Here is a 23852-nt window from a genome sequence, read left to right as displayed (position 1 = left end):
CCTGTCAGTATCAAATTGTGGCATACTGTATTTCTCACAACGTAAAAAACTATGTTTTCGGGATTTTATTATATTTTATATGTATAAATATACTTTTTTTTACATCGTTCAAAACTGTTGAATTCGGGCAGTATTATATTGGGTCATATTATTTTTTCATTAGACGGTTGAATTCTATCATTATCTAATATTTTGGACAATATTATTTTTCTCAATGTTAAATCCTACATGTTCTTGTATTGGGTCCTATATTTTTTACATTATACTGAGAAAAATCTCTAAATTTAGGAAAATGTTGTCGGAACATGATCTGGAGCTTGTAATCCATGCGTTTGTTTCTTCTCGTCTGGACTATTGTAACAGTTTGTTTTCATGTCTTAACAAGAAGGATCTGACTCGCCTGCAGTAAATACAAAACTCTGCAGCGAGAATTCTGACCCGCTCTAGTAGAAGAACTCACATTTCTCCGATCCTTAAAACTCTTCACTGGCTTCCAGTTTCTTTCAGGATCAACTTTAAAATTCTGGTTCTTACTTTCAGATCTATTCATGGTCAGACTCCTCCTTACATCAGTGATCTGATCCAGCCTTACACCCCAGCTCGGGCTCTGAGGTCTGTGGATCAGAATCTACTCGCACACGGCTCAGGACCAAAGGAGAGAAATCTTTTCAGGCTGTTGCTCCTAAGCTTTGGAACGATCTTCCTCTCTCTTTGCGCTTGATGGATCTACTGACTCCTTTAAGAAACATCTTAAGACGTTTCTATTTGTTCAGGCTTTTCCTTGATTTTCTGGAACTCCTGTGTTCTCAGTATTATCTTGATCTTTAAAGTATGTACTTTTTTGAGTATTGTTTTGATTGTTTAAGCGCTTTGTGACCCTGGTCTAGAAAAGCGCTATATACTGTAAATAAATATTACTTACTTACTTACTTACTTACATTGTTACAGACTGTGTTGAATTCAGTCAGTTTTATATTGGGGCATATTATTTTTATATTGTAAGTAAGTAAGTAAGTAAGTAAGTAAGTAAGTAATTAGTATTTATAAAGCTCTTTTCCAGACTAGGGTCACAAAGAGCTTAAACAATCAAAACAATACTCAATAAAATATATACTTTAAAGGTCAAGATAATACTGAGAACAACACAGGAGTTCCAGAAAATCAAGGAAAAGCCTGAACAAATAAAAATGTCTTAAGATGTTTCTAGTAGGAGTCAGTAGATCATCAAACACAGAGTGAGAGGAAGATCGTTCCAAAGCTTAGGAGCAACAGCCTGGAAGGATTTCTCTTAGTAAGTAATTAGTATTTAGAGTGCTTTTCTAGACCAGGGTCACAAAGCGCTTAAACGATGAAAGAATACCCAATCAAATAAATACTGAAAAGACTTGTGTTAAATTCTTTTAGTTTTTTATCAGGGCATTTCTTTTTTTCATTGTTTAAGACTGTTAAATTCTGACAGTTTTATAATGGGGCATCATTTTTTTTCATTTTTCAAGACTTACATTCTGACAGTATTATATTGGGACACAATTTGTTTACATTGTTAAAGACCATGTTAAATTCTGTCAGTTTTATATTGGGGCACATTATTTTTACATTGTTAAAGGCCGTGTTAAATTCTGACAGTAATATATTTGGGCATGTATTTTTTATTATTTTATAAACGTGTATCATTCTTTCTCATCATTCTTCACAATGGTAAAGATTAGATTTTATATTCTGCAAATACTATATTGGAGCTTTTTTTTTTACATCGCACAAGACTGTGTTAAGTGCTGTCATTATCAAATTGGGGCATATTCTTTACAACGTAAAAGAAACTAAGTTTTGCCAGTATTATACTTGGGATTTTAATTTTGTCAAAGTTAATCAATTGTTCTTCTCTTAGTTAATCTAAAGGTGTGTTGTCAAGTGATTTCAGGTGCAGAGAGAATCACTGATTGGACACTTTTATATTGATCTTAAATGTCTGTAATATTCCAAATAAGAGATATACCTCAGGTAGAATCCAAACAAAATGGTTATACATCAGAACCTGTGTCATTAGGCTGCAGACTCTCTTTAAGCGTCCCTATATTAGAATTTTTACCGATTGGACTTTAGCCTTCTGGCTCAGCTCTAGTGGCCCATCCAATTAACTTTAATTTACGGAGTCAAATAATTCTCCCTCAACACTAGTGTTGCTGGATTCACGATCAATGAGTCCAGCATCTTCTTAATGGCCTCTATCATCTCCATTTCTTTGCTTTCTTCACCTCCTCCTCGGCGTGGCGGCGCTCACACAGGGGGGCAGTGTTTGCTCCGCTGAATGCATGCGTGCAGCTGGACGAGCACCTTCAATAGCAACATTGTGCCGACATAGCGAGAGGAAGAAGTGGACAGAACAGGGGACATTAATGTGTCCGAGTGTGCAGAGGTGGTGTCTGTTCTGAAGGAAGTGGAGAGAGAGAGAGTGTGAGAAGGTGCTCACAGCCAGAGCGCCACGCTGCCTGCATGTCAAGTCTCGAACACTCAGAGTGAGTGGATTTATCGCAGAAGCACAGTTTCCCATCATTGAAGCCCGATATCCAGTCGACATTACCTTCAGCACAAACTCTTCTGATTGAAGTTCGTATGAATGCCATGATATTGGAAATATGTATAAATAACAAGCATGAAATCATCGTAAAAGATCAACAAAGTTGGTTCTTAATAGGTTTAAAACTGGTGAAAAGTTAATAAAAATGAGACGACAGAACGACACAACTGTGTCACAATGGAAAGATTTTCCGATTGTGATTGTACTTGTCGATAATTCTGAAAGATTGTTTTGTGTGTTTACCATTATTTAGAGCTGCTTCAGGCACAGTGCTGCGCCAGCACATTTTCAAAAGTTCTGGTTTGGGACTACTTGTCTCTTGATGCACCTCATACTATTGTGTCTTCAATTGGTGAAAATACTGCAGCTAAGCCAACAACAGACTCATCACCTGATTGATGATGCAAGAGTCACATTTGTTTTTGTCTTGTATAAATGTGACTCTTGCACCATCTTTATCATCATAAGTTCACATATCAATCACGTACGTTGAAGTCATGTGGGAAGATGAAACCTCTCAGTTGGACCGAATCCTGAGATACCCTCAGAAATATGACAAATACTTTTGTATTAAAGCAGTGATGCAGCTCTTGTCTTCAGTGTTCTTTCCATTTTTTTTCATTTTATTTTTAAAGTAATTTACAAAACACTTTGCCTTTGAATAAGACATTTTACTTTATTGACATTATTGACACTTTAGGATCGTGTGTGGATTCTATTAAGTGAAATGTATTTCACTAAAGTAACAGTTATTATAACAGAGTAATATTCATCAACCAACTAAAAGAAGTGAAAACTCTCCAAATAATAGTCTGAATAATAATAAATATTGTGTAGAGCGGGACCACTGTTCATTGTGTCTTCTTGTTTGGACTATTTAACAGTTTTGTCTAAACAAGAAGCATCTGTCTTGCCTGCAGTAAATAAAAAACTCTGCAGCGAGAATTCTGACCCGCTCTAGTAGAAGAACTCACATTTCTCCGATCCTTAAAACTCTGCATCGGCTCCCAGTTTCTTTCAATCAATTTTAAAATTCTGGTTCTTATTTTCTGAACTATTCATGGTCAGACTCCTCCTTCCATCAATGATCTGATCCAGCTTTACACCCCAGCTCGGGCTCTGAGGTCTGTGGATCAGAATCTACTGATGGTTCCTGAACACGCTTCAGGACCAGAGGAGAGAAATCCTTCCAGGCTGTTGCTCCTAAGCTTTGGAACGATCTTCCTCTCTTTTTATATGTTTGATGGATCTACTGACTCCTTCAAGAAACATCTTAGGACATTCTTATTTGTGCAGGCTTTTCCCTGATTTTCTTGGACTTTGTTAAAGTGCTTTGTGACCTGAACTTTACTCTCACTGCATGTCAAATACAATGACATGGTCTGAAGGATGACAGAGTTGCCTGCAGGTCGCTTTACATCTCTTCCTGCATCTGAGTTAAGACGCTGCAGAAAAGGTGTAGTTTCGCAACAATGTTCCTGTCACACCTTGTGAACACTGGCTGACCTCAGAGATCACAGTTTCTTGTTTAAACTTTGATGCTAAAGTCAGTCGAGTTACAACGATATTGATATTTTCCAGAGCTGGAATCATTCAGCAATTATTTAATTTTGAACTTCACCAACCAGACGAATACAATTTATTTCAAAACTTTTTTTTTTTGTTTTAATTATTTACTGTTGTTCAAGTAAGAGAAAAACATTTTGTTTTATTTTATGCTCCTACCTATCATTTGCGTTTATATCAGAACAATTACTTTCTGAAAAACAGTTCATTTAATTCTTAATTAAAATATATATATATATTACTAAAATATAACTAATAACAAAACTGTTCATTAGCAGTAGAAATGCAATAACAAGTTAAACAGCTATTATTTTACATGTAAATAAAAATAAAGAACAATCCCCATCCATCCAAATATGAGTGTTGGGACTTTTTTTCAGTTTTTGAAACAACAACAAAAGCTGTTTTAATATACAAAAGGTTTGTATCAAGTATATCACTATACAAGTTTGGCGGAAATTGCACCTACAAAATAAAGCAATGTCCAGTTGCCGTAAAGATATATTTTTTAAATGTATCTGTTTAAATGTATTTAAATTATTTAACGTGTTAAATTTAATACAGTAATAATTGGGATCTTAACTGTTACTCAATATTTGTCAAAAGCAGTTGTATCGTTATTTCGGCGGAAGTTGAACTTTCAAATTAAGGTGAAGCGGAAAGAGTAATCGATCGGTTTAGCTAATTTGTACTGTAGCCAGATACACGTTTTCTCTCCGGCGTAAATACTTCTATTAACAATTCGATATGTACATCTTTTTTACTTGTCTTTTATCCTTGTCAGATAATTATTTTTAGTCGACATGTTTGTTAGCTAGCTCGTATGAATCTGCTCCACATAAACTTTTTAGAGTTTTTGCAACTATGTTAACATCTGTTGCCCGTGTAAATATATATTTAATAACGTCATCATAGTGTTCATTTTAGTTTTACATTAATATTTAATATTTAATATTTAATAATAAGGTGGATTATTTGCAAACGAATCTGAAATATTGTGTCGCCATCTGCTGGCGTCATCACGCATTACAAGAGAGATAGAAGTGATTTGGCAAATCTTCGGACTCGTCCTCCCAGCATCCTCCTCCTCTTCCTCCTCTTCCTCCTTTCTATCTGTCACACCGGCAGGACGTGGTTGCGTAGCTGCAGAGGGAGCCCAGCAGCAGCGGGAGGATGCCAGATGGACGCTGAAGAGGTGAGGATGTGTTTGTGTATCTGACCTTCTCTCTGTGCGGCATCTTTTTTCAGTCCGCGCACTCCGGCAGGGGAGTGTCACGGTTACGGAGGCAGGATTAACCTTTTCACTCGCGCACGACATGCAACAGTCTCGTAAGGGATGTCCTTAAAATCACACCTCGTGAGACACATTTCACTCTCCAAAATCTAGCAATATTTGATGTAATATTATGCTTGTTGTAGGGATTCAAATGGGGCTGTTGTTGGTGTCTGCAGTGGTCAGTACATGTGGTCAGAGAAGGGAAAAAGTAAGAAACCATTGGCTCTGACTAATAACATAGAGGAGGTTGAAGTGGCTGAAAAGTTATGCTGATCCATTAATGCAATACATAAACAAATAAACCTATTATACTCAGCATCATGTGAGGGTCTTTGTGGATTAGGTAACGCTGTAAAAGGTTCTGCCTAAATAAAACCAAAATAATAATAATAATAATAATAATAATAATACGTTTTACAATAGTTAACAGTGTAATATTCCATTTTTAAATTATATTCAAGTTAAATAAGTAAAATGCATTAGTCCCACTTTTATCAAAACTGAGTGACATTTATTTTACATTTCTAGGAAAATCAAGACTTAACTATAACTTAAATCTGAACTTTTTTTATTTGTTAAATAAAAGTCTTTTAAAATGAAGTTATAACTTCGATATTATATAAAAAAAAATTCACCAGGTTGATTTAAAACACCTAGAGTAAAAGTGTTTTGAAAATTTCATTTATGTAAATAAAAGTCTTTTAAAATGAAGTTTTCTCTTCAATATTATATAAAAGAATCTTTCACCAGGTTTATTTAAAACTCCTAGAGTAAAAGTATTTTGAAAATGTCATTTATGTAAATAAAAGATTTTTTTAAATGAAGTTATCTCTTCGATATTATAAAAAAAAACTTTCACCAGGTTGATTTAAAACACCTAGAGTAAAACTATTTTGAAAATGTCTTTTATGTAAATAAAATACTTTTAAAATAAAGTTATCTCTTCGATATTATAAAAAAAAAAATTCACCAGGTTGATTTAAAACACCTAGAGTAAAACTATTTTGAAAATGTCTTTTATGTAAATAAAATACTTTTAAAATAAAGTTATCTCTTCGATATTATAAAAAAAAAAATTCACCAGGTTGATTTAAAACACCTAGAGTAAAAGTATTTTGAAAATGTCTCTTATGTAAATAAATTACTTTTTAAATGGAGATATCGCTTCGATATTATAAAACAAAACTTTCACCAGGTTGATTTAAAACGCCTAGAGTAAAAGTATTTTGAAAATGTCTCTTATGTAAATAAATTACTTTTTAAATGGAGATATCGCTTCGATATTATAAAACAAAACTTTCACCAGGTTGATTTAAAACGCCTAGAGTAAAAGTATTTTAGTCATTTATTTTTTCGATTTATATCAGGGCTGGGGAATATAAGATTGTACTGGGCCACGTTATACATATGAATGAAAGAAAATCTCAGGTGTAGAAAATTAGCCATCATTTGAGAAAATAAACACAAGTTTCAAGGAGAATATCAATATTTAATAATATTAAAATTTAGCCCTTAACTTCATTTATTTTAAAACCATTACCGGCAAAATAGTCCAAATTATATTTGCATTTTCTATGTGTGCCACTGACTCCTGGTCGTCGACACCTGTACTGTTGTTATTTTGATAACTCTGCTCACACACCTGAGTCTAGATCGGATGTGTTCTCTGAGTTGCTGTGTCAAGGTGTGTGTGTGTTTTGTTATCGTGCACACCTCAATTCTAGAAAAGTCTTCAACCCTCAGATCCTTTTATAGCCTGAGATACGTCTGGGAGAGGAGGAGGCGGCTGTGAAGGAGTGGCCCACTTCTACTAACATGGTGTCACAGTTGGACGGTGGCGTTGTAAAGTCATCCCTCCTCCCGCCCCCTTCCTCCCTCACCCATCTCCGACCTGGATGCGAAAGGAAGAGAGGATCTGGGGAGCTCCTTCTCTGGCGTCACTCTCTCTCACCCCCGTCGTGAGAGTCACTGGACTCATGCTGTCCAGCACATACTGAGAGAGAGAAGGAGGAAGGGACGAGGCAAAAAAAAGGAGATAAACCCGAGGAGAGAAAGCTAAAGGATTCTCTCGTTTCTTCCAAGGAGCTGCAAACAACCCTCTTGGAAGGATGGCAGAAGGGGGAGAGGGAGAAGAGGAGATTCAGTTCCTGCGAACGGTGAGTCCTACTTTATTTTGTCCCGCCGGAGAACTCGGGTGAAGCACTTTCTCGATATAGCAGAAAGGCTTCTTTTAGTTCCTCCTGGCTTCAAAACCACTTCTTAAGCATCGTTGCTGCTATTCTGAAACTTTCATTCTATGATGCATCCCATCACATCCAAAACACCGGTTTATTTTTATTGGTTTTAATTATTTCGCAGATGCACCCGGTTCAAGAATAGAATGTGTGATAGACGGACAGCGGCCGGTGCGTCTGTTTGCATCCACGTCTATTTTTAACTGAGGAAAGTAGAGCCTGCAGGGTGAGCAACAAGCTGCCCATCGCCTGCAGGGGACAGCTGCCCCCGGGGGCTGCACTGGGTCTTCTGCAGTCAGAGGGACCCCAAATAAGACCCCAAACAGCTGAGTTGGTGATTTCCAAAGTTGAAGAACAGCTTGCAAATTGAAGTGCAATAGAAGTTCTGAACTTAAAATCAGATCTCCTCATGCTGAGAGTGGCTTCTGTCGATCAGGAGGTGCTGAAACTAGGATCAAATATATTTGACCAAAGAACACGTTTTACTGAACGTGTGTGCGCCAGATAAATATGTTTGTGTTGAAATTATGATTTTCTACAAGTTATTTTATCTATTATTTGTTGCAGGGAGGTAAGTTTAAGTTAGAGAAAGAGCAAATACATTTTATCAAATTGTGCAGGGACTTACTTAAGACCATGGCTCCTACGAGGTTTTGAATCATATTGTTGAACCACTACGGAATGTAAAACTGTAACTCAATATAAGAAATCCAACTTTTTTTTATTAAAACCATCATCACAGTGAAGAAATGATTAAATTCTGGATTAAAAAAATGACCGGTAGGAGACCACGGGGAAGACCCAGGACGCCTCGTGGTCCCCGGGGAAGAGCTAGACAATGTAACTGGGGCGACAGAAATCTTGGCCTCCCTGCTGAATCTGCTGCCCCTGCGACCCGAACCTGGATAAGTGGAAGAAGATGTGACGCGATGCGCAAGAAAAAAATCTAAAGTTTATTTCAACATTTTAGGGGATAGATTTATGTGAGACTGTTCAGTCATGGGGAAGTTTTCCATGTTCTTGTACCCAAAAATCCAGATTGTATTTATATTTTAAACTGTATTTCATGACTTGCAACACTTAAAATTATATTTAATGATACGGGCTGGACGACAGGTCAGTTGATTATGCCTGCTATAATACAAGCCCATTATCGAGTGAATACCTACTGGCTACAACCAGGATCTTTGACAGCTTTTCACGACAGCAAGTGGCAGCTTATTTATGTCTGATCATATCAACACTTGATGAGAATCAACCATGTGAATTATTCAAACCTCGACCACTTCAATGGCTCAGTGTGGGATGCTGGCCCAGCAGGGGTCAGTGGTCAGAGGCAAAAAAAAAGGCAGCACCAGATTCTTTTTGAGCTTCAAATGAAAATGTTGACGCAACAAAGGTCAGAATAATGTAGAATAAGCATAGATGGGATAAAAGTCTAACCTTTCATGTCATATTTATGCCACGTGGAAATTTGAAATCGGTTTCTGTTCTATCTTTATTTTTAGTTTACTATTGTGAGAGATGTTGATGAACGTATGTGTGGCTGAGATATATTTTAAGAGATTTGTTTACCCCGAAGTTACTTCTTAAAAAACGTATGATATAAACTTTGTTAAAATGGTGGTGTGGTCACAGTTCCACTAGAACTTTAACTAGCAACATGTAGTGATCGGCACCAGGTCGAGCGGGTTTGTAGATCCACCGGAGCTGCAGTCACTAATAGCAGCTTCTTTTTATAGTTAGTCAGTCTGGAGGGAGAAACCAGAGTCGCTGTCCTACTTGTTTTCATCCTTTTGGGAGCGACCGAAGACATGATTCTCTGTTTGTGTGAATGAAGAAGGTCTTCGTGTGACGTCATGTCCTCTGCTTGTAGAGCGTTCTTCCTTTTACAGACAAATGTTATGCTAGGTTTCAACTAGTGAAGTTATTTTGTTAAGCAAATTTTTCTCATTAACCTTTTGGTCGAAATGTTGGACAAACGTTCTCACTGAATTCTTTTCTAAACAAGTAGCTAGACCATCTTCAATCGATGTTAACTGAAGGATCAATGATACCATACGTTTTTTTAGTCAGTGGTGAAAGATACATTTTTGGTATTTTCTCATTTGAAGGTAAAGTTAGTATGTAAGTAAATAAGTAAAGGATATAAGTGCCCTCTAGACCAGGGTCACGAAGCTCTTTAACATTAAAAAACAATACACAGTTAAAATATATACTTTAAAAGATCAAGACACATAAGACAGACACTAAGGAGTCCCAGAAAGTCAGGGAAAAGCCTGCACAAATAGAAATGTCTTAAGATGTTTCTTGAAGGAGTCAGTAGATCCACAGAGGGAGAGGAAGATGGTTTCAAAGCTTGGAAGCAACAGCCTGGAAGGATTTCTCTCCTCTGGTCCTGAAGCGTGTTCAGGAGCCATCCGTAGATTCTGATCCAAAGACCTCAGAGCCTGAGCTGGGGTGTAAGGCTGGATCAGATCACTGATGTAAAGAGGAGCCTGACCATGAATAGTTCTGAAAGGAAGAACCAGATTTTTAAAAAATTGATCCTGAAAGAAACTGGCAGCCAGTGAAGAGTTTTAAGGATCGGAGAAATGTGAGTTCTTCTACTAGAGCAGTCATATTAGGAAGCTTTCTAAGTTAGCCATTGGTTGTTAAATTGAGACTAGAAGTGCATCATTTTTAAACTCAAATGCACCTGATTTAGTTTGAGTTTAAACATTTTGACACCCATGTTTACCCTTTTTTAACCCAAAAATCTAAACATCAGCTGCAAATGTAACCATACTTCTTCCATATTCAACTAAAGGACCCTATTTTCAAAAAAAATCTTTAGTGAGATGAGATATCTGAATCTGATTTTCTCTATTGTACTTAAAAAAGTAAGAAAATAACTTGATAAAAGGATTATGGGTTGGGTTGAAAGAACATTATTTTTTGGGGAATTTTCTTTGAAAAAGAAAATCTAAAATACTTTGTTAAATAACAAGAATATTCTAATACTTCTCGGACTTAATTGGAGAGGATCAGATCATCAAATGATTTTATTTCCACGCTCTGTTAAAATCGAATTCTAGTAGTGAAAGACCTGTGGATGGTAACTCCAGCTCACAGAAGACAAGCAGCCTTACTGTTTTGTTCTATCAGCAGTGGTGAAGTTATGCATCAGTAGAAATGTTCCTGAAATAGCATCAATAAAATTATGAAAAGTAAAGAATAAAATAGGTGAACAGTCACAGTCTTCCTTATATCTTCTATACCTCTTTGGTGGTGGTTGTTCGTCAGCAAATGCTGAAAAAGTATCTTATTAAATACATGGTTGGAATTAAATGAAATATGGGAAAAGTATCCTCTCCTAGTAAGTCTCGAACTGTAATTGTACATTTTAAACAAACACTGGTTTCATTCTCTTTTTTTTAAATCACTTTTTGTTTGTAAATAGTTCCTGCAGAAGGCTTTTGCTGAAATTCCTGATATTTTGTTTCTCTGAATTAGGTGTAATGTTGTTGTATCGCTGCAAGATAATTGTGTCAATGTGTGTGGATTACAGTTCCTGACAGCTGTCGGAATATCAACCAATCAGATAATCTGGTAAAAGACGCCGATAAATTGTATTCCTGGGTCCAATATTTTTTGACACTGCAATGGTTTGCTTGATCATTTCTAAAGGTTGTCTTGGTTTTGTTCTCTAAAAGCTGGTGTCTTTGTCTAGGATCTATTTTTTTGACAGTCTTGTAAATCTAATCTGTAGCTAGTTGTTACCTGGGAGTTCATGTGATTTAATGTGTTTGTTTGGAAGCAAACTGAATCACAAATGCTGGAACGTATTTCAATGAACATTTATTAAATTTAGGTTATCTGAGAAGATCATTAACATTTGGTGGTGTTCCATATGGATCGATGGAAGGTTTCCCTCACAAACTCTTGAAAAAATATAAATCATAATGGTATGAAACATTTTTACAATAAATGGATCAGACCATCGTAATAGAGGATTCCAGCAGCGCCCCCTCGTGTGAAAATAGTAAAGGGCAATATGGATCAGCAATTGCTTACCAAACTAAACAAGACCAGTCGTCTGTAATATAATAAAAAATATTTAATTAAAATCCAGATGTGTTGAGTCCGTGGCTTGCATTTACCCACTCGCTAATACGAACAATGTAGAAACGGCAGTGGGGGGTTTGACGGCAGTGTTGGGTTTGAAAGCGCAGGAAAGATCAAGTTCATTTTTTCAGATAAAAACTAAATAAAATCAATAATTTAAAAAATGAGAGAGGGACTGATGCTATAAACAAATACCAGTGACAACCCTGCAATTGTATCATTGAAATAAACATTATGCCCTAAAGTGACAATGTGTTTTTATTTATTTAACTAAACTTTTAGGTGTGACATTCATTTGATTCTATGCTGTGTCATGTGAAATGAGCTCCTTGGCTGAGGTATGTCCTCGTACCCAGTCTAAACACACACAAACACACTTACCAACAAACACATACACATAGCCGCACAAGAAGACTCGCGCAAGTGCACCCTGTGTCACATTAGCAACAGGTTTTTAAAGGGCAACGGATGAAGGGTCAGGGGTGAGGGAGGTGGCAAAATGGCTTTGGAAGTGCTGAGCCTGGGAGATGAACACAGTCACGATGAGGAAACGACACACAAACATTGCGCACCTGTCAGTCTGTCTGCTACGTCACAGCGGGTTCACACAATGAACAGGTGGTCGCTGTCATCGCTGGCACGAGACTGAACGGAGGACGGAATTATGTAACAGAACTGTGCTGGTGAACTCAACTTTGACGCTTTATGCAACTTAATTTATTCATACTTTTTTTTCTGCTTAAACCAGCAACGTCCAAAGCCTTCGATCACATTTCATGAAGCCCACAGAATCAATAAAAGTAGTATTTCTGATCCTGAAAAAAATGTACACAATTGACACAAACACTTTCAGTTTAACCAGTGAAGCCCTCTTTGAAAGGTCTGGACACAAGATCCAGAATATGTTCTTTTGTAGATTGATACATTGTGCTCCTTGTGATGGACCAGTGATCTCTGGTAAAATGAAATCAACCCTGTAATAAGAAACTTCAACATTATATTTAAACTTGCTCTCATTTTTACCTAAAAAAAACTCTTTGTAAGTAAGTAAGTAAGTTAAGGTTATTTGTAAAATGCCTTTCTAGTTTGTGTGCATGTTTATGAGTTCCTTGCATTAGTACGTCTACAAGCACTCAAGGACGCTTTTTGTCTGCTCTGGATGTTATGTTGTCCTGGGTTGAGGCTTGAAGTACAAAAGTACTATAGTCTTGGTCTTGTCTTGGTCTTGACACCCTTTGTTCTTGGTCTGTCTTGGTCTTGGTCTTGGTCTTGGTCCTGGTCGTGTATTGGTCTTGTCTTGGTCTTGTCTTGGTCTTGTCTTGGTCTCGTCTTGCTCTTGACAGTTTACGTCTCCAGGTCTTATCCTGGTCTCAGGTTATCTATGTGTTGCCAGGTCTTGATGTATAATAGTCTTGGTCTTGACACCCTTTGATGTCTGTCTTGGTCTTGGTCTTGATCTTGGTCTTGGTCTTGGTCTGTCTTGGTCTTGGTCTTGGTCTTGGTCTTGGTCTTGGTCTTGGTCTTGGTCTTGGTCCTGGTCGTGTCTTGGTCTTGTCTTGGTCTCGTCTTGCTCTTGACGGTTAATGTCTCTAGGTCTTATCCTGGTCTCAGGTTATCTCTGTGTTGCCAGGTCTTGATGTATAATAGTCTTGGTCTTGACACCTTTTGATCTTGGTCTGTCTTTGTTTTGGTCTTGTCTTGGTCTTGACACTCGTTGGTCTTGGTCTTTTCTTGGTCTTGGCCTTGGCCTTGTTTTGGTCTTGACATCCTTTGGTCTTGGTCTCTCTTGGTTTTGGTCTTATATTAGTCTTGACTGTCTTTGGTCTTGTTCTGTCTTGGTCTCGCTAGTCTTCACCACAAGTTTCCACTTGACCGAGCATGTTAGCACTACTTGTCATTTGGTTATTCAACTTAAACTGTCATGCTTCAACCACAACTTATTATCTTAGTACAAAAATACAAGATGCCCTCAAAACTGTGTCTTGTTAAAGTCTTATGATATTTTTTCATCCAAGATGCCAAAGACTTTTAATTAACCAGAGAGCAGGATGTGATTAAACCAAAGTAATGACGATATTGTCCTCCCCTGTGCAGAAACACTCTCATCCTGTTTAAACGGTTTTGAATTTGTTTCCTCCGGCTGGAAAACATTCAAATCAAAGGACTCATGTGGTGGTTCAGACGGTTCATCTGGTGCTGTTTTCTACACTGACTACTGAACTCGACTTCGAGTTCATAAATGAGTCCCTTAAGAAGAACATGGGGAGAAGTTTGGAGACAGTTAGCTAGGTCAGATTTTAAGACGCGTGAGGAAAAGAGACAGAATTTAACCAGGAACTTTCGAGATAAAGAAGACGATGATAAAGGTGAAGGACTTGGTGTGGTAACACCCGATAAAAGAAGAATTTTTACCATGATTAGAAAAGAGTGTAAATAATACTGTGATTAAAAAAATGTACTTTAGTTGAAAATTGACGTAAATAACAGTCCATTTACTTATTGTAACAGCCAGAGTGGTTCATTTAGTTGTTGTCTATTCATCGAAAACCTTTATTATTATTGCCTCCTTCGATGTTTCCTTCACAAGCACATGAATCAGATGTCAGACTCTGAGCTGCTTTGCTGGATACAGCAGCGTTTCTCTTGCCTCTCTCTCCTCATGTAAGACCTCAAGCTATCTGCTGGTCAGCAAAAGCAGGGAATGTGATAGTGACAGGTGCTGCCCCCCGAAATAGTCAAGTGAGTGAAGGGGGAAGGCCCAGCACACGGCAGCAGCGGTAACAGAGAGGAGAGGGGGATGAGATGATGGAGTAGAAATCATAAAAATACACAGGGAGGTGAGAAGTAGAAAAACAAGTAAGTGAGAAAAGAGACAAAATGTAAGAAATTTAGTTTCTGTAAAAGACTAGTGGTTTCATGTCTGGAGCTCAGTCATTTGGATGGGACTCAAAGTAGTATAACCATTGCACATGGGGGGTAAACAGTTGAGGTTGCTCTGGAAAGAAAAAGAAAACATAGAATGCCAAAAAGTACTGTACAATGTCATAGCTATTGATGTAAGAAGAGTATCATTATAAATAAAACCTATGGAGATTTCTGATTATGAGCTCAAATGGAACTCCTTTAGATTTATTCTTATCATTATAACCGTTAGAACAAATATTACTATTAGTTGTACCAAACAAAAACAAGGGGGCTTTAGTCATTTTTGTTTATATTGTAGGCCATTTAGACAAATAGATCTTACTTTTAGACCAAAAGAAATAGATAAATAACCGTTGTTTTTGAACATTTTGCACATTGCGAAGCAGTTTCCTTCTGAAGGGAATCCCCGTCAGCTGCAACCCATCGTCACTCTCAGTATCGAACCTCGCCTCAGCACCCACACACTGTAAATGTGCTGCCCCTCACTCCGTAAACGTCTGCAGGAAATCGATGGACGATTCTTGATGGGCGAACTCAGCGCTTTGTGATTACACATCGCCACTTAGAATGTTGGTTAAACTTTGTTGTGAGTTTCGACGGGAAGAAATAAGGATGAATTGAATTATATATATATATATGTATTTATTTTTTTTTTTTTTGTGTTTGTGTTAAAAGAAAACTGACCATTTCACAGTTTTGACACATTTTGATAACAAACTTTAACAAATGCAAACTACAAATATTGAATATTTCAGAAGAGACTTCACAGTCATTCATAAATGATTAGACCACCCTTGTTTTCAATGAAATTAAAAGTGGTATTTAAAAAAATCGAAAGTAAGCCCCCCGAAAGTATAGTCAGAGTTTATTCCAAATGGTGTTAAAGCTCTATTATTCTACTTATCATTATTACAAATTACTAATACCTGTTTTTAAGGTCTTCATTTTCTTAGCTTATTTTATGTGTTTAGAGGTAAATCTGACATTTAAATGTTTAGCTCTTTTGAATTCATTTTTATTTGATGTAGTTTTTTGTTTGTTAAAGAGATTAAAAAAGGAGAAGATAATGTTTTATTATTAGAGTTATTTCCCTTTTTTATTTTAACCTTCTTTTTACAAAAGTATTTACTTCACATTTAATGGATTTTTGTTGTTGTTTATGTTACTGTAATCCTGTCTATAATAATGTGGATCTTTTTGTTGTCTTTGCTATTATGTATCTAGTTTTTATTGTATCTTTCAGTTGTGTTTCTGTTATTCTCATGGTTGTTGTTGGCAAAGTATATGACGGGGAGGTCTTTCCCTAGTTTCTTTCCTGTCTGGGTTGGACTACTGTTGGGGGAACCCTGTCTCGCTTCTGTGCTGTCGAACGTCCCCAGAGAAAACACAAAAGGTGTCTGCTTTCCAGCGCCGTGTTCCTGGCTGTAAATCTACGCTGCCATGCCCACATCCTCCAGTGCACGCCGGTGTGTTTGTGTGTGTGTCAGTTCAGCTCTAATTGTCTCTCTCTCTCTCTGACCCGAGCACATCCACATAGTCAAGATGCTTCACCCTGCAAGTCCAAACATGGCAGGGGTGTAACCGTACCCGGCCCACTAATGCCGGCATCAAATGTGTGCATACGACAGATCTGAGCTGCACAGGTGCCAGCCCAGTGAGTCCGATGGGCGATAACCATCTTGTGACTTTCACCTGCTCCATTAGCAGCCGAGAGATTATCAAATAATGGTTTGTTTGTGGAGGACTTACACTAAAGTGTGGGAATCAATCCTGAGCTGCTGCTATGAATAAGTGTGTGATCTAACATCCAGAGTGGATGACTCACTCTCTGCCAGTGAACACAGACCCCTACTGCTGTTGTTTTTTTTTTTACCTCTGCCAAGGAGGTCACTTTATTGTCAGCCCTGGTCTGTTGGCAATATAACAAAATATGACAAATATATTTAAATGCAAAGTTCAAGAAATGTTGGTTCACAAAACAGATACATATGTTATGGTGGTTTTAATAACTACTATTTGGATCTTTTAAAGGATTCCTTACTCACTGTAGTGTAAGCTGCCCTACACTTATTTCAGTGCATGTGTTGTGCTAGCGAGTTCTGGACCTATTTGTACACATAAAAACTTTTTTAGTACTCTTAATGGAAAGAAAGTTGGTTTTAATTAGGGGTGTGTTTTGGCAAGGATCTGGCGATATGATACATAATATGATACAGGACATGACATTGTCCGAGTACTTGACTATAGTGTTGCAGAATTTATAGACCACATGACTCTTGATGATTCGTGACTGCTTTTAATGGTGTTGAGACCAAAATATGTCCGAACATCAGCTTTCAATGCTGCTTCAGTCGACTGTATCCTCTAATCCTCAACATCAACAACAGGATCTCACAGGATTTCATTATTATTTTAGCTGCAGGGAATGTAATGATTGCTGCCATCTAGTGGACTCTAGTTTAATCACAACACAAAAAGAACAAACATTGTGAATATTTTGATGTTAATTATAAATAAATAATGTAAAAAATAAATAAAAATAAGTGTTATTATTTTATTTAAAAAAAAAGTTTATTAAACTGTTAACCACTATCAAAAAATAAGTTGAATCAAAAAATAAAATAAATGATACAGTGCTGTCGAATATCGCTACAGTATTTAAAAAAAAAAGAAATCGTTATATATCATCGTATATACACACTTCAACTAGCGGGTGTCAACACGTGTAGACAGATAACAAATCCCAACCGTTTAACGGTGCTACTTTGGACCAATGAGGCGCATGTAAGTAAGTAAAGTAAAGGTTATTTGTAAAATGGCTTTTTCAGACCAGGGTCACAAAGCGCTTTAACAGACAAAAACAATATACAGCCAAAATACATGCTTTAAAAGGCCAAGACACATAAGACAAACACAGAAGCACAAATAAGAATGTCTTAAGATATTTCTTGAAGGAGTCTTTGTTTTGGTTTTTGGGACTGAGAAGGTATATTGGGGGGGTGTCAATAAATGTTAAAAACTTTGACCGCGAGTACAGATTTTTGAGTGCCGTGCATCACATGAAATTGTTTCGAGGTCAGTAAGTAAAACAAGAATGAATACATAAGGCTTATTCTTGAAATTTGGATTTTCGAGAAAATTAGAGTTTAAGAGCTCCTTATAGTTTGTCAAATATGGTAAATTAAGTTATGTGATTATTTATCAGATATGTTGGCAATAATTTTGTACCTATTTGCAGCGGGTCTACTAGAATATATACTAATATATAACTAATACTATTAGAAGGGCTTTGATGTAATTGGATTATAACCTCTAGTGGTTAAAAGTGATAACTGCGTTTAACTGGTTACGCTTTGACTGTATATATATGTAAATGTTGACACCCTTACTATGAATTTGATGCAACTCTAGTACCTATGTTCTCTCTCTATGCTTTGAGTTTAGAGGTTCCATGATACAGTGTTGTCATTTTCACTGTTCAGTAGGTGGCGCTCTCAGTTGACGTGAAGTTTCATTGAATTGGTGGTTCAGACTCGGAGCCAAGATTAGAGAGCAGTCATCTAGGAGGTTTTGTACATGACGGTTTGTCATCAGTATCTACTACGGTCTAGATAATCGTGTCCACTTAAATTGTTGTGATTTTCCATAAGGTTCCATTCACATACAATATGTTCACTCTTCGCAAGACTCTTCAAGCTGGCGGATCATCTCCATCCACACTTTGAGTAGCACTTGAGTTGTGGCGAGCGAATGCTCAGCAGGGAAGGTGAGGAGGCCATTTTGTTCCGTCGTCTGTTGTGCAAAAGTGAGAACACGAGGATCTGCAAGACACTTTCCTTGGGCGAGGAGAGAAAGATGATAGTCTGGTCACAGGGAGAAGAAGAGTGGCTCAGCCGGGGAAAATAACTCGCGGCTCGAGGACACCAGAGACGATAGGATTGTCGCGAGGGCACCTATCAGTGTATCCCTGTGGGGGGCACTTGAATCTTGAGTTCTGAATGAAAAATGTCAGATCCCTGATGCATCAAAGACACTGGAAAAGGACTTCACCGCGTTAAATGCCTTGATCTAAGAGAGGAGCATTAGTCATGTAAAAGTGATGGATCCACTTGTATAATGAGAGAGAGGTCGGAGCAGCTGGGAATGTTGAGTGTCAGCTGTGGGGTCTCACAGAGCGAGGTGGGAGGAGTGGAGGGTGGGGGGGTGTTTATGCCTGTACTTACGTCGGCCACTGCAGAGTCCAGACAAGTCTCTGGCTGTTGATTCTGTTGTCTTGTTGTGATGTCTGTTTGATCCAATTCAAAGTTTCTGTGTTGATTCTGTGGATCGAATCAGATAACACCAGGTACTATGGTTATTTAAAGGAGGGGCAGATCGTCTTCAGAACGTTGTGGTCAAATGTAACTTAACTCAAAATCCCACAACCACACCTTCAAAGCTATTCATCATGATGAGAAAACTTTTCTCCCGAAAAAAAGTTTCTTTATTATTGCCCTGAATTTATATTGTCTTGTGGTCCCCAACCCCTGGTCCATGGGACAGTACAGGACCATGACGCCTTTGTAACCGGCCGTGCAAAATAATAATTAAAAAAAATTCTGTCGCGAATGTGTTTTGTTTTGAATAAAGATTGTATTTTCTCTCAAGAAGCCTGTGATTGTTACATGTCAAGACGCCCGTTTCACTCAAGTTTTATTCAAGGGTTTTATTAAAAGAATAAACCTGTAAACTAGTGGAAAATCTTTTTTACATAAAGGTCGATCCGTGAATATACCGTTAATACCCAGATTAAACTGGTCCGCAGCCCAAAGAAGGTTGGGGGACCCCTGGTCTATATGATGACATATTGTTTTTTTGCAATGAGGCAGCGGTAGTGTTCTGGAACTCGCTTGGACAACACACACATTGCCGCTCTGTCTCTACACAGTAACAAATCTTTAAGGTGTCTAAATCCAGATACGTGTCATCTGTAAATGTTGTTTTTGTTTGTAGCCTGTGACAAGTCTGTAGTATTTCACAACATTTGCAGGTACAAACATGTCACTTGTTTTCATATTTTGTCCAGAGATGAAACTTTGTGTTTGTGGTCACAGGATGACCAGGTGGTTCTGCAGTGCACCGCCTCCGTGCTGAAGGGAGAGCAGATCAAACTATGTCTGTCCTGCGAAGGTTTCGGGAACCGACTCTGCTTCCTGGAGACGACATCCAACGCTCAGGTGAGAAGCCTTCAGATCAATGTGGAATCCAACTGTCGCTGTGGCAGAAAGTTGTCTACGATGTTTGTAACAAGTGACCTTGACACCGTCTTTCATGTGTTCACAGAAGGTTCCACCGGATCTGGCGATATGCAACTTCATCCTGACGCAGTCGCTGTCGGTGCGAGCGCTGCAGGAGATGCTGGCCAACACTGTCGAGATGAGCGACGTAAGAAGCCAGAGAATCATATCGTCTTGACAATATTGTCTTTACGTTTTCACTCATGTGTAGCTTGTTGATTTTTTTTCTTACATACTTTTATTATTTCAGGTTGCCCATAAGGCAATAACCGCTTTTGTTTTCATGATTAATTTAGTTGCTTATTTCAATCCCATCTTTTCATTTGACATTTTCTCATTTACAGTAAAACAACAAACATAATCAGTTATTGAAGTCATCGAAGAGCAGAGAAAAATCTGCCCCTTAGACTCCCTTTTTTATTTTTATTTTTTTAATACAATTTTAGATTACATTTAATCATTCATTTTGTTTTGTTGTAGTCTGTTGTTAAGATCCAGAAGTCCAACTTGGGTTGAAAACAGAATCATAAACTAAACAGGGATAATAAAAAGATAATAGAAAATCAGGAAATTGACACAAATAAAGTTAAAAAAAAATGGCTGTTGAACTGAAAATTAATCAGTGTTTTTTTTTTAAATGTGAATACACATTAAACATGTTTCAGTCGCAATAAATGCCTTTTAAAACATTGAAATTAAATCAATAGTCACTCAAATGAAGGAAAAATACCATCAGTGAGTGAAACCACTAAGTTGTCAGAAATGATCCACTATAGCCTCAAAAATATCAATGAATCAACCCATCAATACAAAAACATGTTTTAATACATACATTTTATGAGAAATTTGAAAATAAAAGGCCCAAAAAAAAGGAAATAATCTTCAGAAAAAAGCTCTTAAGGTAAACTAAACGCATATAAAAAAGATATAGAAAAGCATTGCTGTGAAGGGACAATGCTTTTAAAAATAAATAAAGAGTGGAAAAGTTCTGTCAAGTGAAGGTTCATCTTGTTTTCATTTTGTTGACCTGACTTCCTCCTCTCTAACAAGCAGACAGTCGATTTGGACAAATGGGTACGTCTGTTATCAGCCTCATATCTTGTCGCGTGATTGCAAATGAAGTCCTCGATCATGTGTCGCTGAAGATCAGCCTCCATTTCTCATCTGTCTCTGTCCCGAACTCCGTCTGTGTTCAAGCCCAAAGTCCGCCGTCGGTGTTTCCGTCTCATCTCTGGCGCTTCACATGATCATGTGATTGAACTTTAGCTCCATGTGATGATCTCTCCATTAGAACCTTCTGACCATTAACATACCAGATCTGAGAAGATCCCAGTCTCACACTGGCTGGACCGCGAGGATGAAGCAGGATTTGCAGAGAAGGATGGGAATAGAATGGCACGTTGCCCACCCACGACTTTGCAAGGACTGGGTTGAGAAGAAACCAGAGACCGCCTCGACTACACACTCTGGAAGTGGTGCACCTGTCCTCGTAGAGGCAGCGCTAATGTGGATCGGAGATAATAATGTCTCACTTGACAGATTTGCCGACATCCCAGAGGATTTGAGGAGCTTAACCCTCATGCCTGCCTCACATACAGTATAAGAATAAAGTCACTCCAACAGGCTGATAAAGGGTTTCTGATATGCACAAAAAATACCTTTTTAAATGTTAAAATTAGTATTAAAATATTGCAAATTTTAAAGGGAGATATTATTATTCTCTGGATAAATGCTGAGTCTGACTCCAGCCATGTGTTCGCCAGCAAAACAATAGAATCATGACATTCTGTCATGTTTTTGCTGAGTTCAATCTTTGTTGTTGGGTGATGATGTCTTCTTTGTTCGATGTGAGACGTCTTTGTCGGGTGATGTCGCTTCCTAAATATCTTCTTAACGCTGAACCCTCTTGCAGTCGTCTCAAGGTGGCGGTCATCGCACGCTGCTGTACGGCCACGCCATCCTGCTGAGGCACAGTCACTCGGGCATGGTAAGACGCTCACCTCAGCTGATCTCATCCGTGTCACGAACCAAATCTTTCCACCTTCTAGTACCTGAGCTGTCTGACCACATCGCGGTCACTCACAGACAAGCTGGCCTTTGACGTGGGTTTGCAAGAGGACTCCACTGGTAAGACATCTTTGTTTCTTCTTCCACAAACTGTGTTGTTCCCGGACTCACCTTTGAGAGCATTTAAGAGCTGTTTCTGGTTCGTTCTGAGGTGAGGCATGCTGGTGGACGATTCATCCAGCCTCCAAGCAGAGGTCAGAAGGTGAAAAGGTCAGAGTGGGTGATGACCTCATCCTTGTCAGCGTGTCCTCCGAGAGATACTTGGTGAGAAATTAAAAACTTCAACTACCATAATGAGAAGGTTATAATGATAAAATAATTTATTTTGATATTTTCATTTTCCCTCAATGTTATCTTTTTTTAAGTTTAGGAAATAAATTAAATATGATCATCTTTCTGGTACATTATCCCTTTATTTAATTTTTAGTTTTGAACTAAAAACCTTTTTTTCTTTCAAAAAATGACTTGATTTTGTGCGAAAGACAAAATAAAAATGTTATTTGTTTTTTAACTGTGTTCAGTTTTTATATATAATGTCTTACATGTCGTGACATAACACGATTTAGATTATATTAACCTGGTTCCAACTGCACTAATCGGACATAGCAATAAGTGTTAAATATTTTACAATAAATATATATTATAATAAAAAAAACGATATCTTTTTTTAATTCGTTAAGGGAAATGTATCGATTGCCACAAAGTTATATTTAAACTTTTCTCATTAACTTTTTTTCTATTATACTTTTTTTGTTGCCTCAATTGTTTTTTCTCACTTGAAAATTATTGACCAAAATTGTTATTCTAGTTATTTATTGATTTTAAATGTATGCTTTTTTATTATGCAATTTAGTTATAAATTAATGTTCATTTTGTACAATTATACATTTGTTTATCATTTGATTTGTTCATAATATTTCTAAAGAAGATATTTTTATCTGTATTATTGACGTGTACATAAATCTATTTTCACTTGTGTTTGGACTCAATGGTTTTGTCCTTAATTCCTCTTCTTTATTCATAAGTTCAACTATCGTTCATTAACTGATGCTCCGGTTCATCTTCAGCACTTGTCTTACGCCAGCGGAGACTTGATGGTCGACGCGTCCTTTATGCAAACTCTGTGGAACATGAACCCCATCATGTCCGGCTGTGAACTGGCTGAAGGTGCGAAAACAATTCCGGACTTATTTAAAAATTGTAGTCGGTGCTGCAGCTGTTGTAGTACATTTTGGGATTTGATCAGAAAACCTTTATTTGTGTCTCTCGTCAACCATCAGGGTTTCTAACAGGAGGTCACGTCCTCCGTCTGTTTCACGGCCACATGGACGAGTGTCTCGCCATCGCGACACCCGAGGAAGGCGAGGAGAAGCGCAGGTTTGGACGAGCACCACATCTTCACCTTCCTGTATTATGTTTTGTGTTCTATGAAGATGATGTGTGTTTCGTCTCTCTGCTGCAGGGTGGCTCACTATGAAGGAGGAGCCGTGTGCAGCCAGGCTCGGTCCCTGTGGAGGCTGGAGCCGCTCAGGATCAGGTGGATACTGAACTAGACGTGTCCTTTAAGTCTTTCCGTTCTCTTTCTTGACATCTATTTCCTGCCGCAGCTGGAGCGGCAGCCATATGAAATGGGGTCAGTCTTTCCGTATTCGCCACATCACCACGGGCCGGTACCTGTGTCAGGATGAGGAGAAGGGTCTTCTGGTGGTGGACCCCGAGAAGGCCAACACCAAAATGGCGGCCTTCTGCTTCCGCGCCACGAAGGTAACAAACACCCCAGGCTCAGCAGGGAAAGTTGTGTTGTTGACCCACATGTTTGTACG

At 37.9% G+C, this 23852-nt stretch overlaps 1 protein-coding gene across 1 annotated transcript in view; it reads left to right on the top strand.

Annotated features, from left to right (window-relative positions):
* Nucleotides 1-7460: 7460 nt before the first annotated feature.
* Nucleotides 7461-23852, top strand: part of ryr1b (ryanodine receptor 1b (skeletal)) — a 72716-nt gene continuing 56324 nt past the window's right edge. Inside the window, exons 1-10 of the mRNA XM_087795154.1 lie at nt 7461-7576; nt 19780-19902; nt 20009-20110; nt 21875-21949; nt 22011-22089; nt 22181-22293; nt 23097-23196; nt 23310-23406; nt 23492-23566; nt 23637-23793. Of these exons, the coding sequence (XP_087651280.1) occupies nt 7529-7576; nt 19780-19902; nt 20009-20110; nt 21875-21949; nt 22011-22089; nt 22181-22293; nt 23097-23196; nt 23310-23406; nt 23492-23566; nt 23637-23793 (969 nt within the window). The 5' untranslated portion in view covers nt 7461-7528. The remainder of the gene's footprint in view (nt 7577-19779; nt 19903-20008; nt 20111-21874; nt 21950-22010; nt 22090-22180; nt 22294-23096; nt 23197-23309; nt 23407-23491; nt 23567-23636; nt 23794-23852) is intronic.

Source organism: Callionymus lyra, chromosome 7, assembly GCF_982586985.1.
Source record: "Callionymus lyra chromosome 7, fCalLyr1.hap1.1, whole genome shotgun sequence".
NCBI classification, from domain to species: Eukaryota; Metazoa; Chordata; class Actinopteri; order Syngnathiformes; family Callionymidae; genus Callionymus; species Callionymus lyra.
This window is presented reverse-complemented; position numbering and strand designations above follow the sequence as displayed.